Consider the following 13,487-nt stretch of genomic DNA (forward strand, 5'->3'; position numbering starts at 1 on the left):
ACAGGTCAAGATCGCGTGATCACAGGCGAAAACATTCCGGTTCCCCCAGTTATGAGCGGCGTAAATCAAGATCCAGATCCAGAGAACGAGAAAGGCGCCGAAGACACAGGTCCCGTTCACATAGTCGCAGCAGAGGACATTTTCGCAGTTCAAGGGACAAAAGCAGGGACCGGAGTTCAAAGCATAAGTAAGACTGGTGAAATTTTTGAATCAACCTAAATTTCTGGAATATCATTACAAATCGTTATGATAAATTTAGTAATTCTACTGTTGAGACTGCAGTGGTTATCACTCTTTTTATGACCATGACCTATGCAGTCAGGTACAGGTTTCCTTTGAATTGATTTCTATTGTTGACCTGGACATTAAGAGTAGTCTGTATACAGTGATCCTGAACACTGGTTATAATCTGTAAAATGTTGGCAAAATTGTTTTTCTAAGTATTGGAAGACTGATCAGTTTGATCGTCATTAATAATGTATGATGCATTGTATTTTGCCAGTTGGAGATTTGTAGCTCTTGCAGTGCTTCAGCCGTTCTACTAAACCATCCATACTCCTAGAATTGTAAAGCAGTCGTTCAAATCAACTTCCTTTCCCCTGAGAGGGAAAAGATTATAGTGATGGGTTTGATGTATTATCATACATATTTGAGTGTCTTTTTTTAACCTTGCCTACAAAAAACTGTAACTACAGAAATATGGGTAAAGTTAAACTAAGTTATCACCACAAACACAAGTCATTTTTAATTGAAAAGGTGGTTGCGAATGAGAAATGTTCGTGATTAGCTGTACTTCACTTGTAAGTCTCAATATTATTTTTGCGCAGAATTAACCCTTTCAAAATGGCAGACTTGTTAATGTTTGTGCAGTAATGCTTGAATGCAATACTACAATTAGGTGACGGGTAGTATTTTTAAAAAGGGACAAGCCAAGTAATACTTAAAGCAAGCAAATGTTTTTACAAAATGATTAGATTGACCAAACTCAATTATCTCAACTTCATTTATCAAAATCTTCAATGCAAGTTGCCTTTCAGTCCACAATGAGCTTCACTGTTTACATTCCATTGAAAGGTATCTTCTATTATAAGGCATAGATTTACAATTCTTCCCATGTGTTGCATTGTAATCCTTAAAAGAAGCCTAGGACGCATTACTTCCCATGTACCTGTTTTTGGGACTTAACACTGGCCTTGCGCACAGATAGAAAAGGCCATTTGTTATTTTTTCAGGTCAAGTAGGGTTAAAGAATGAGAGATAATGGAATTAATTTGGGGAAATGGATGGAGAAGGAGGAGCATAGGATGGGGGGGTAAGAGTGACTGAGACAAATACAAGGGGAAGGCAGGGAAGGGGAAAAGGAAAAAGCAGGAGGGTAGAAGGAGATGGGAAGGTGGTGGGAGCGGAGGAGGGAAGGGAAGGGAAGAGCAGGGCAGTGGAGAGGAGGTGTGGGGAGAAAAGAAGAGCAAGATAGAGGAAGGGAAAGAGCGCAGGAGCAGAATACAGAGAATAGGTAATGTATACAGTGGAAGAAGAATGTGATAGGAAGGGAACCAAAGAAAACCAGGGTTGATTGGGGTGGTGGTGGGAAACAAGAGAAAAGAAGAGGGAGGCTGGGAATGATTCCAAGCTATAGTCACTGCTTCCTCATGCAGTTTTAACACTTAAGAGACTACTACACTGTAATCAGACTCAGGTATTCATTATTCTGTAGGGCCTCATTAATAATTGCACTGCTCAAAGGATCAATATTTCATAGTAGTCCAAAAAAGAAATAGCATTTCACTGGCTTGCTTCCCAAACTGGCATTTGATGCTTTACAATTTCTCTCAACAGATTTTTTTCCTACATTTTGTGGCAGCGGTGGGGAGGGATTCCTGATTTTTGAAGGGCAGTGAAGGGGTAAAAACATCCTTGGTAACAGGAGGTTGACCATTCCTGGTGATTGCTTTCAATTTTTAATGTTAGATTAACAGTGCATACACCCCTACTGATGGAATACCTTAAACCCAGGACCACTCATTTTTAATGTATAATAATTATATCATTGTTGGGAGTAGCTTTATTACAATAATCTGCATGGAGTTAAAACAAATAAAAACACAATTTTTACTTTAAAAAATATCTTGAACATTCCCTCTGTCAACTCTGTTTTCTCCTATTGATATATTTTATGCTCTATTTTTATCTTCTAACTTTAATTTTGGTTTCTTCACCCCAGTCATTCCAATATATTCTATCTGTTCTAACCCTTTCTTTTCTGAGGTGTAAACCTAGAATGGTGACTCTTGGCAGACTGTTCAGCCATCTGAAGATGAGTGGGGAAGGCATCAAAACTAAACCAGATAATTTCAGCAGTGGTTCCTCAATAATGATCAAAAAGGGAACCCTGGGTAACATTTAATCTCTTAGTCCAGAAGCATCAAGACTGATGCTGGCTTGCATCAGGGTTGAATCTGGAGTTTTCCTATGTAGCTCCATACTGCACCTGTTGGAGAGTTTGCCTTGTGGGTCGTTGTGGAAGCTGAAATACTGAAGGTTTGTATTAAATAAAAGTGTTGTTTTTAAAGGTCTTCAAGGGATCGATCTCCTAGGGAAAAATCAAGAGATAAGGATCGAAAGGAGAAGAGTTCTTCAGAAAGGAAACATGAGAGTACAAATGGGAAGTCAGAATTAAATGCAGCAAGTCCAGAAGAAAGGGAGGCTGGTGAAATCTGAAGGATTGACTGAAACAAAATAGTTAATGTAAAACTGTAAATCTGAAAACATTCTTAGGCCCTCTTTGAATTTTCCCGTGTTTATATATGATTTCTGCCATTTTAAAATTTCATTTTGGCAGAGAAAATATCAGATTTTCATAGCTGTAGATATGCACTTGTTTTCCAGTAGCGTTACAATTTAGGCAGTTTATTTATAAATATTAAAAGTGGATACATTTTTTTAATAAAGGTTATCTTATGAACCAGCATGGAACAAAACAACTTGAAGCGTATTTAAGTACCTGTCTAGTGAGTCAGCAGTTTGGTCTCCACTCTAACAACAGAATAAATTCATGTTGCCTAAAAGTGTGAACTTTATAACTGGGCATCTGGCTACATAGGAGGAGGATTTCAGTGGGAGCTGTCCCACACGTTTGCTGCAACTTCAGTGGAAGAGCTGTGGAAACAACATAAATGGAATTTATGCTGTTTTTCAGGGTTTCTGTGGCTCTTCTGCTGAAGTTACAGCAGACAATGGAGGAAAACCATGTGAAATTTCACCCCAGTAGACTCTTTTTATCCCTTCAAGAAACCTCTGATAATTTTGTGAAACTGTAACTTTTTCAGGTTGATATCTACTTGGTATGTCATTGTTCTGGGTATTTGTCTGAGTCTGCAAGTTATGTTGCAGCAAAGGCTCCAGTGATGTTCAAGTTAAATAGACAGTGAACTTGCTTTGAGGTCCAATTTGTGTTACAAAAATTTCAATTATTTTTTTCTTAGGTGCATAATTCTTGGAAAAAACTTTTTCCATATAAAACAATTATCATTTAAAGCGGCAAACCATCAAAATAATTTTGGTTGCGATCAATAGTTATCACCAGAGTCTGCTTTTACACCACCATTTTGCATCATAATGAAGTCGTTTCTGGTGAGTGTTGTAACGAGTGGTAATGTAAGTCAGGTTTTCAGTGCATACAAGTTGGGAGAGACTGAACTTGGGAAACTATCAGTTGGGCTTCTCACCATGTGACATTTAGCTCTACCCTGGTTCAAAGCTGCATTTTGAAGTGCCTTCAAAGTTCAGTGACACTTCATAAATTTATTTGGAATCCTTTTGGTATGGGAGAAGCTGCACTCCTGTATACATCCTTCTAACATTAAAAGTTAGCCAGTCAGGAGCATGGCTCAGTGTAATCCACAGCAAAATGCAGCTTACAGTATAACTTTGGTTTGCTAGCTGTGCATAATCCTTTACTAGTACCAGTGATAAACATAATAAAATGGCAGCAACCATTATATGTACCTCCTGCAAATGTCATGATTTAAAATGAATTTATATTGGAAATATAAAAATGGAGAGTTTCAACTAATCCAACAAAACTTTATATTTCTTCAACTGCTCCCAGGACTTTTAATTGTAATTGCTTTTTTGTTTGCACGTTCAGGATCAGGGGCAACAACCATAGAATTCCTGTTACAGATTCTAGTGTACTGTTTATGGTAGCAACTTACATGTTTTGGGTTTTCTTCCTAGATTTTACTGGTGATTTTAGCAAAACTTATTGTGGTGAATATTAGTCTTAACACATTACAGACTCTGGTGTGTAAAAAAAAAAAAAGCTTCAGTTAATTGACCTTTCTAGGAATGAGGCTTTATTTTAGGTTTTACATTTAGTAAGTTACAAATAGAACTGACTTGGTTAGATGTCCAGTGGAAGTAAATTAAGAGATACTAACTCTTATTGGACTGAGGGCGATGTATCAATAAAGCCTACATGCAATTTTTCTATTTCACATTTTTCAAGTGTTAGAAGGAAGGTAAAATGAGTTTCTTTCCAGCAACTTGTCCTAGTCCAACTTGTCAATAAAAACAATACCAGCAAGCATTCCAATTGCTTTTTACAAACTGAGACAATAAAGGATAAAAGTGTTATGCATCATAAATATACAATCCCTAATGAAATAGTGTTCTCTTCAATAAAGGGAAATGGTTAAATTTACATCATTCTTTTCCTCAGTATTGCAAAGCTACACAAATATTTTGAAACTGGTGTCTGAAAATGTTGATTATTTCATGAAGAATGCTGTTCAAAAATAATATAATGCTTACTATCACCAGAACGCAAAGGTGGGCATTGCTTTTGCAATTATTTCAGGGTGCAAAGCCAGGAATTTAATCCTTGTTTTGCTGTGCGTACCTGTTTTAAGATTTGGTTTTGATATAAAAAGTGCATCAATTCTCTTCTTTTGCTTTTTTTGGTTCAATTTTTCCAATCCTAGTAATGACACTACTTCATAACAGATGATCCGAATCCTTACAGAACAAAAGTTGACAACTTTTCAGATTCGCCTGGAGTCTATTTGAACATCAGTTGTAAATACTGCAAGTTCAATTTAGGTCATTGTTTAAAAGGAGTGTTTAATGGAGTTAAAGCACTCGTGCTACTTACCTAATACAGAAATAAAGTTTTAAGTGTTGGCTGTGACTTCCCTTTGAATTCATATTCTTGGAAGCTTAATGAATGACAAACTGCATTGCAATATGATTTGTCACTCAGGTTATCGGATTTGCTGTGGGAAGTGTCACACCGGTGCAGCACAGGATGTGCTGATGTCAAGGCAGATCACTGAAGTGTAGAGGAATCTTTAATTTGAGCTTATTCCATATTATAACTATATCCGGTCGTGGAATGCTCGACTCTGGTGGTAGGTGCAAAAAGAACCAAAAATTTGTTTCATTCTCCAGTGCTTGCATTTCTCACCTTAATTAGCACAAAACACATCATTTGCTCTCCCGTATTTAAAAGAAAATGAACATTAAACTTTAATTTTGTCCATCTGCTTGTTATAAAAGGATTGTTCAACTGATGTCAAATTATTTCATTCCATCTTGCTTGTATTTTGAATTTTGCACCACTCTAATGCAATAATACTTTCCTGCATACACTGACTTATTTTCCATCCCACTTTCATTTTACTGAATATTTTTGTCAGCAGCAGGTGCACACATAAACAAGTTTCTATATTTTCCAGCCATGCCTCTACATTAAGTACTTTACTTGCCTGTAGCTTCTAAATGGTTCAGTTGGTTATGGCAGTGGTATCTGAGGTCTACAGAACAGGAAAGTTTTCAAGTTCAAGTCCTGGTCTGTGATGAGCAAAGGCTCTCACACAGTTTTCATGGAATACAATTTGATAAGGAGCATATAGGTCAGGGAATTAGAATCATAGTTGAAGAGTAACATCTTACAACTTTTCAAAATCACAGACAGATTTCTTGATTTACTTCTGTTTGCGGTCATATTTGTTGACCTAATAATTCTTGCAGTCCACCTTTTGAAATTGAACGGGATCGACAAACATTGAAGCTGACATTCTGAAGATTGATCATCAGCAACAAATAAGGTAGATGGATTCCTTTGGGAGCTATCATAATTTGGAAAAGGCATCTGTATCGAGGTAATACTTTACTGCTGGGAGAGTTACATTATGCCTTTTTGGCAGCACAAAATCTTGGTATAACCAGCTAAATTTGAAGAGGGGCGCAAGAATTACAAGGCAGTCTCTGTCCGAAAGAGGTTTATAAAGAATAATAAATAGGGGCAAACTTGAAGGTCAGATCTTTCAATAACATCAATATTTATCATTGAAAAAGATCAAGGTTCAAGGAGAACATTCAATTAGGTAATGACTGATCTACCGCGATACTATTATCCTGCAATATCTCTTGATACCTTTAATATCTAGAAATCTATCAATCTCTTTCATGAATATACTCAATAACTGAGCCTCCACAGGCCCCTGGGGTAGAGAATTCCAAAGATGTACCACTCTGAGTGAAGAAATTCCTCCTTATCTCTGTCCTAAATGGCCTACCTGTAAGACTGTATCCCCTGGTTGTAGACCTGCCAGCCAGGGGATACATCCTTGCTGCATCTACTCTGTCAAGCCCTGTAAGAAATTTGTATGCTTCAATGAGATCACACCTCATTCTTCTAAACTAGAGAATATAGGACAATCTCGCCATCCCAGGGCTCAGTCTGGTGAACCTTCGTTGCACTCCCTCTCTGGAAAGTATATCCTCCCTTAGATGAGGAGACCAAAACTGTGCACAATATACCAGGTGCGGTCTCGCCAAGGCGCTATACAATTGCAGCAAGACTTGTTTACTCCTGTACTCAAATCCCATTGCAATGTAATACTAAACGATTATAAGTATAAAACAACTGAGGGGAGTCAGTACTGAAAGGACATTGAAGTAAAATTATAAAGGGTGTTCCTGCCAGAAGCCCAACTAAAAGGAGAAAAATGGTCACAGCAATGGGTTGAACAAAAATAACATTTAAAGTAGAACGAAAGAGTATTAAAGTAAGTTAAGGTCATGATGTGTGTTTGTTGTGTTGTGCTTACAGAGGAGAGGAAAGTTTAATAGATGGGTTAGGAAATGCAAAAATTATCGATCGAGAGCCTGGAAGAAATGGTTACATGAACAAGGAGGAAACTTTTTAACTGTCTCGCACGCTGCCCTGAAAATTGGAGGCACGTATTTAAGCATGCAAAGTAGGCAATTGCTCTTGGTTCAAGCCCCCAGCTTTGACATTCTATTTGTCAATTTTACCATTCTCACAGAACTCTCAGGCAGAGATGCCATTTCTAGTGATACTTAAATATATTTGGGTTAATTTTGTTGCTATTTTAATAATGTCTTCTCAGGATGTGGGCATCAGTGACATTGCTTATCCTTAGTTGCCTTGAGCTGCTGGTAGTGGGCCTTGTGAACCACTGCTATCCATATGGTGAATGTGCTCCCACAATGCTGTTAGATGGAGTGTTTGGGATTTTGACCAAGTGAAGATAAAGGAACGGCAAGCAATACATGTGTAAGTCAGGATGCTGTTCCCATTCACCTGCTTCATCTGCCTTTTTAGGTGGTGGAGGTCGCGGATTTGGGAGTTTGTTTTCGTATCTTTGCATTCCTCTTACAGAAAGGTGAATCATAGAAAGTTTATGGCACAGAAAAAGGCCACTTGCCCCATCGTGGCTGTGCCGGCTGAAAAACGATCCACCCAGCCTAATCCCACCTACCAGCATTTGGTCCTTAGCACTGCAGATTATGGCACTTGAGGTGCATATCCAGACTCCTCTTCAATGAGTTGAGGGTTTCTGCCTCAACTACCCTTTCAGGCAGTGAGTTTCAGACCCCCACCATCCTCCGGGTGAAAAAAATCTTTCCTCATCTCCCCTGTAATCTTTTTACCAATCACTTTAAATCGATGCCTCCTCCCCCCCCCCCCCCCCCCCCCCCCACCCCTGTCACTGACCTCTCTGCTGAGGTAAATAGGCCCTTCACCTCCACTCTATCCAGGCCATTCAAAATTTTGTACATTTCAATCAGATCTCCCCTCAGCCTTCTCTGTTCCAAGGAGAACAACCCCAGCCTATCCAATCATTCCTCATAGCTGCATTTTGCCAGTACTGACAATATCCTCATAAATTTCCTCTGTACTCTCTAGTGCAATTACATCCTTTCTGTGATGAGGTGACCAGAACTGCACATGGCACTCAAGTTGTGGCCTGACTAATGAAGTAGTGCAAGGATTTGGAAGTTGACTAACAATCTGAATGGCTCTGGCCATGGTTGATTAGCATAAAAAATAGGAGCAGGAGTAGACCATTCGGGCCTCCTCTGCCATTCAAAAAAGATCATCGCTGATCGTCTAATTTAGTACTCTGTTCCTGCTTTCTCCTCATATCCCTTTGGCATTAAGAAATATATCTATCCCCTTCTTGAATATATTTATTAATTTGGCCTCCACTGCCTTCTGCGGTAGAGAATTTCACAGGTTCACCACCCTCTGAGTGAAGGAATTTCTCCTCAACTCGGTTCTAAATGGCATACCCCGTGTCCTGAGACTGTGACCGCTGGTTCTGGACTCCTCAGCCATTGGGAACATCCTCCACACATCTAGGCCATCTTGTCCTGTTAGAATTTTATAGGTCTCTATGAGATCCTCTCTCATTCTTCTAAACTCTAGTGAATATAAGCCTAGTCGACCCGATCTTTCCTCATACGTCAATCCTGCCATCCCAGGAATCAGCCTAATGAATCTTCTTTGCACTCCCTCCATGGCAAGAACATCCTTCCTCAGATAAGGAGACCAAAACTGCACACAATACTCCAGATGTGGTCTCACCAAGGCCCCGTATTATTGTGGGAAGACATCCTTGCTCCTGTACTCAAATCCTTTTGCAATGAAGGTCAACATACGCCTTCCTAACTGCTTGCTGCACCTGAATGCTTGCTTTCAAGAACACCCAAGTCCATTGCAGCTCCCCCTTTCCCAATCTATCACTATTCAGATAATCTGCCTTTCTGTTTTTACAACCAAAGTGGATAACCTCACATTTATCCACGTTATACTGCATCTGCCATGCATTTTTCCACTTGTCCAAATCAGGTTGGAGTCTCTGTGCATCCTCTTCACAGCTCACATTCCCACCCCAGCTTTGTGTCATCTGCAAACTTGGAAATGTTACATTTAGTTCCCTCACCCAAGTCATTAATGTATATTGTAAATATCTGGGCCCCAAGCACAGATCCCTGCAGTACCCCACTAGTCACTGCCTGCCACCTGGAAAAAGACCCGTTTATTTCTACTCTCTGTTTCCTGTCTGTCAACCAATTCTCAATCCATGCCAGTATATTACCCCCAATCCCATGTGCTTTAATTTTGCACACTAACCTCTTATGTGGGACCTTATCAAAAGCCTTCTGAAAATCCAAATACACCATATCCACTGGTTCTCCCTTATCTATTCAACTAGTTACATCCTCAAAAAACTCCAGTAGATTTGTTAAACATGATTTCCCTTTCGTAAACAGATGCTGACTTTGTCCAATCCCTTTTTTTGCTTTCTAGACGTTCTGCTATCACATCCTTTATAATAGACTCTAGCATTTTCCCCATTACTGATGTAAGGCTAATTGGTCTGTAATTCCCTGTTTTTTCTTTCCCTCCTTTTTTAAATAGTGTGGTTATATTTGCCACCCTCCAATCTATAGGAACTGCTCCAGAGTCTATAGAATTTTGGATGACCACCAATGCATCCACTATTTCCAGGTCCACTTTTAGTACTCTGGGATGTGGATTATCAGGCCCTGGGGATTTGTCAGCCTTTAACCCCATTAGTTTTTTTTTTGCTAATACTAATTTCCTTCAGTTTCTCCCTCTCAATAGACCCTTGGTTCCCTAACATTTCTGGGAGGTTATTTGTGTCCTCCTTTGTGAAGACAGAAACAAAGTATGTGTTTAATTACATGGTTAGTCCTTTACAGCAGGAGTAATTTTATGATCTCCCAATGGCCCATCCAATGAGGGGGTCGGCGGACGCACTCATGGGTTGCAAGTATTCTATTGGATGTCAAACCAGAATTCAGAACCTCTACTTGCCAGGACTGTTTGGAGAAGGGTTTAAACCCTGTGCCTCCTGGCCTGGGTGTGAATACTACATTTAAGCCAAAGGCTCATTCTGGTTTGGTAGGTGCTGCCAAAGAACCTTTCGCAAGTTGCTGCAGTGCGTCTTGCAGATACGACACATTGCAGCCAAGTACATCAGTAGTGGAGGTGTGTTGCTTTTGTTTTTTAGTTAATCTTTTCAGAAAATTATATGGCTGAGTCTGTGGTAGATTTTTGATCAGTGGCTTCTGGCAAACCTCTGTTGGAATTCATGGTTGTGGTGATTAGGATGCCATTGTCACTGAAGGAGGAGGAGCAGCAGGGTAGAGTCTAGAGAGCTGCAGCTGCAGAGGGCCTGAGTGTAAAGCCCAGAACTTCATACCTGCAGCTCACCTAGGAGCAGTGTGTTGTGAGGAGTCTCTTGTTTACCAGAAAGGCCATCATACAGCGACGTCACCTACTGCAGTCCAGCACAAGGTCATGCTTATGACTGAATGTCCCTGGCCTTGAATGTTTATGCCTCAAGGTCATTGGAGGTGCCATCTGCAATATTAGTCTAGCATTAGGTAGATAATGCTCTGTTCACCTGAACTAATCAGAAGCAGGAAGATAGCTCTTTAGGCTTTATCAAAATTGCAAGCTTCCTCTGGTGCAGAGCATCATTGACTGCACATGTACAGCCTTATATGCTGTAGTAGAAGATCCTGGAGTGTACATTCATGAAGAAGGGCTTCTCTCCCTGGTGTAGGAAATATTGAGTTCATGCACAGATATATAAAGCTCTGGTTAGAGCTCATACGGACTATTGTCTTTAGATCTGCAAACCACACCTCAGAAAAGATATATTGGTCTTTGATGTGGTGCGATGCAGATTTACCTGAATGATATCAGGGCTAAAAAGGTAAAATTATTAGGACAAGTTGAATATACTAGATTAATATTTGCTCGAATAGCGAAGATTAAGAGGTGATCTGTTGAGGTCTTTATGATGATTAAAGGAGACAGCCTGGTAGATAGAGAGAAACTATTTCCTCAGGTGGGAGAAGTCTAGAACAAAGCGGCATAACCTTAAAATTAGGAGGCATGGTGAGTTGTGTCGATGGGAGCAGGAAGTTACAAAGTGACGTGGACAAAACTATTGCCGGTAGAGTTCAATGTGGGGAAGTGTAATCCACTTTGGATCCGAGAAGGACAAATCGGAATACTTTCTTAATAGTGGGAGATTAGGAGCAATGGAAGAGCAGAAAGATATAGGTGTCTATGTACACAAATTACTAAAAGCTAGTACATAGGACAAAAAGCAATCAAAAAGGCTAACAGAATGTTGGCCTTATTTGAATGAGGATGAAATACAAAACTGAGAAAGGATGCTTAATCTGTACAGGCCCTGTGTGGAATTCAGCACTCAGTTTTGGGCATTGAACCTTAGGAAAAATATATTGACTACGAACGAGCCACAGTGCAGATTGACCTGAATGATGCCAGGGCTTAAAATGTTAAATTCTGGTGACAGGCTACATAAACTTAATTGTATTTTCTTGAGTTTAGAATCATCATTTGTGTCCTTTTTATAGTATAGTGACCAGAACTGTGCACATTACTCGAAGTTCAGCCTAAACAGAGTCCTGTATAAGTTTAACTTAACTTCACTGTTTTTGAATTCTATACCCCTAAAAATAAATTCCAATGCTTTTTTTTGGCATTTTTAATTGTTTTGTCGACCTGTGATGCTGCTTTTAATGATTTATTCACCTGTATCCCTCGATCCTGAAGAACGGTGGTGAATATTTAAAGAAACATTTAACGAAATACAGAGCGAGTACATACCCCAGGGAGGAAAAAAATCCACTTCACAGAAAAAACAGCCATGGACAACTAAAGAGATTAGGGTTAGCATAAAACAAGAAGAAATGGCTTACAAAAATGCAAAACACAGCACAGATCCGGCCGAAGGGGATCAATACAAAGACCAACAAAGGGTCACAAAGCAGCTTATAAGAGCTACGAAAAGAGATTATGAAAGGAAACTTGCAAGGGACATCAAAATCAATAAGAAGAAATTTTATAGTTACATAAAGGGAGAACGGGTGGTCAAGAGCAATGTAGGCCCACTAAAAGCTGAAAGTGGAGATATTGTCATTGATAATGGGGAAATGGCAGACATGTTGAACAATTATAATAAAAGAAAAATACTGCGGATGCTGGAAATCTGAAATAAAAACAAGAAATGCTGGAATCGCTCAGCAGGTCTGGCAGCATCTGTGGAAAGAGAAGCAGAGTTAACGTTTCGGGTTAGCGATGAAGGGTCACTGACCCGAAACGTTAACTCTGCTTCTCTTTCCACAGATGCTGCCAGACCTGCTGAGCGATTCCAGCATTTCTTGTTTTTATGTTGAACAATTACTTTGCCTCAGTATTTACAGTTGAAAAGGAGGATAACTTGCCAGAAGTCCCGAAAAAATTAATAGGGGACAGGGACTTAATACAATTAACATAAGTAAATCATCAGTAACAAGGAAATTAATGGAACTAAAGAGTGAGAAATCCCCAGGACCTGACGGTTTCCATCCGAGGGTGTTAAAGGAAGTAGGGGAGCACATTGTAGATGCCCTAACTATAGTCTTTCAGAGTTCCCTAGATTCAGGAGTGGTCCCTCTGGATTGGAAAGTTGCACATGTCACTCCACTTTTTAAGAAGGGTGAAAGGGAGAACCAAGGAAATTACAGACCGGTTAGCCTGACATCTGTGGTGGGCAAGTTGCTGGAGTCTATAATCAAGGATAGGTTGACTGAACACCTAGAAAAATTTCAGTTAATCAGGGACAGCCAGCATGGATTCATGACGAGAAGGTCATGCCTGACAAATCTCATTGAATTTTTTGAAGAGGTGACTAAGGTAGTGGACAGGAGAGTGTCTATGGATGTTAGTTATATGGACTTCCAGAAGGCATTTGATAAAGTCCCACATAAGAGACTGTTAACTAAGGTAGAAGCCCATGGAGTTGAGGGCAAATTATTGACATGTTTAGGAAGTTGGTTGAGTGGTAGGTGACAGAGAGTGGGGATAATGGGTAAGTACTCTGATTGGCAGGATGTAACTAGTGGTGTCCCACAGGGATCTGTGTTGGGGCCTCAATTATTCACATTATTCATTAACAACTTTGATGATGGCATAGTAAGTCATATATCCAAATTTTCTGATGATACAAAGTTAGGTGGCATTGTAGACAGTCTAGATGATAGCATAAAATTGCAAAGAGATATTGACAGACTAGGTGAGTGGGCAAAACTGTAGCCGATGGATTTCAATGTGGGCAAGTGTAAGGTTA

General features: G+C 39.7%; 1 protein-coding gene across 2 annotated transcripts in view; it reads left to right on the forward strand.

Annotated features, from left to right (window-relative positions):
* The window catches only part of luc7l (LUC7-like (S. cerevisiae)), a 59,997-nt gene extending 47,609 nt beyond the window's left edge, over nucleotides 1-12,388 (forward strand). The window contains exons 9-10 of one of the 2 annotated variants that reach the window (XM_068055686.1): nucleotides 5-187; nucleotides 5,261-12,388. In XM_068055686.1, the coding sequence (XP_067911787.1) occupies nucleotides 5-187; nucleotides 5,261-5,333 (256 nt within the window). In that variant the 3' untranslated portion in view covers nucleotides 5,334-12,388. The other variant, XM_068055685.1, reaches the window with a different exon arrangement.
* Nucleotides 12,389-13,487: the final 1,099 nt, after the last annotated feature.

Source organism: Heterodontus francisci, chromosome 24, assembly GCF_036365525.1.
Source record: "Heterodontus francisci isolate sHetFra1 chromosome 24, sHetFra1.hap1, whole genome shotgun sequence".
Taxonomy (NCBI): Eukaryota; Metazoa; Chordata; class Chondrichthyes; order Heterodontiformes; family Heterodontidae; genus Heterodontus; species Heterodontus francisci.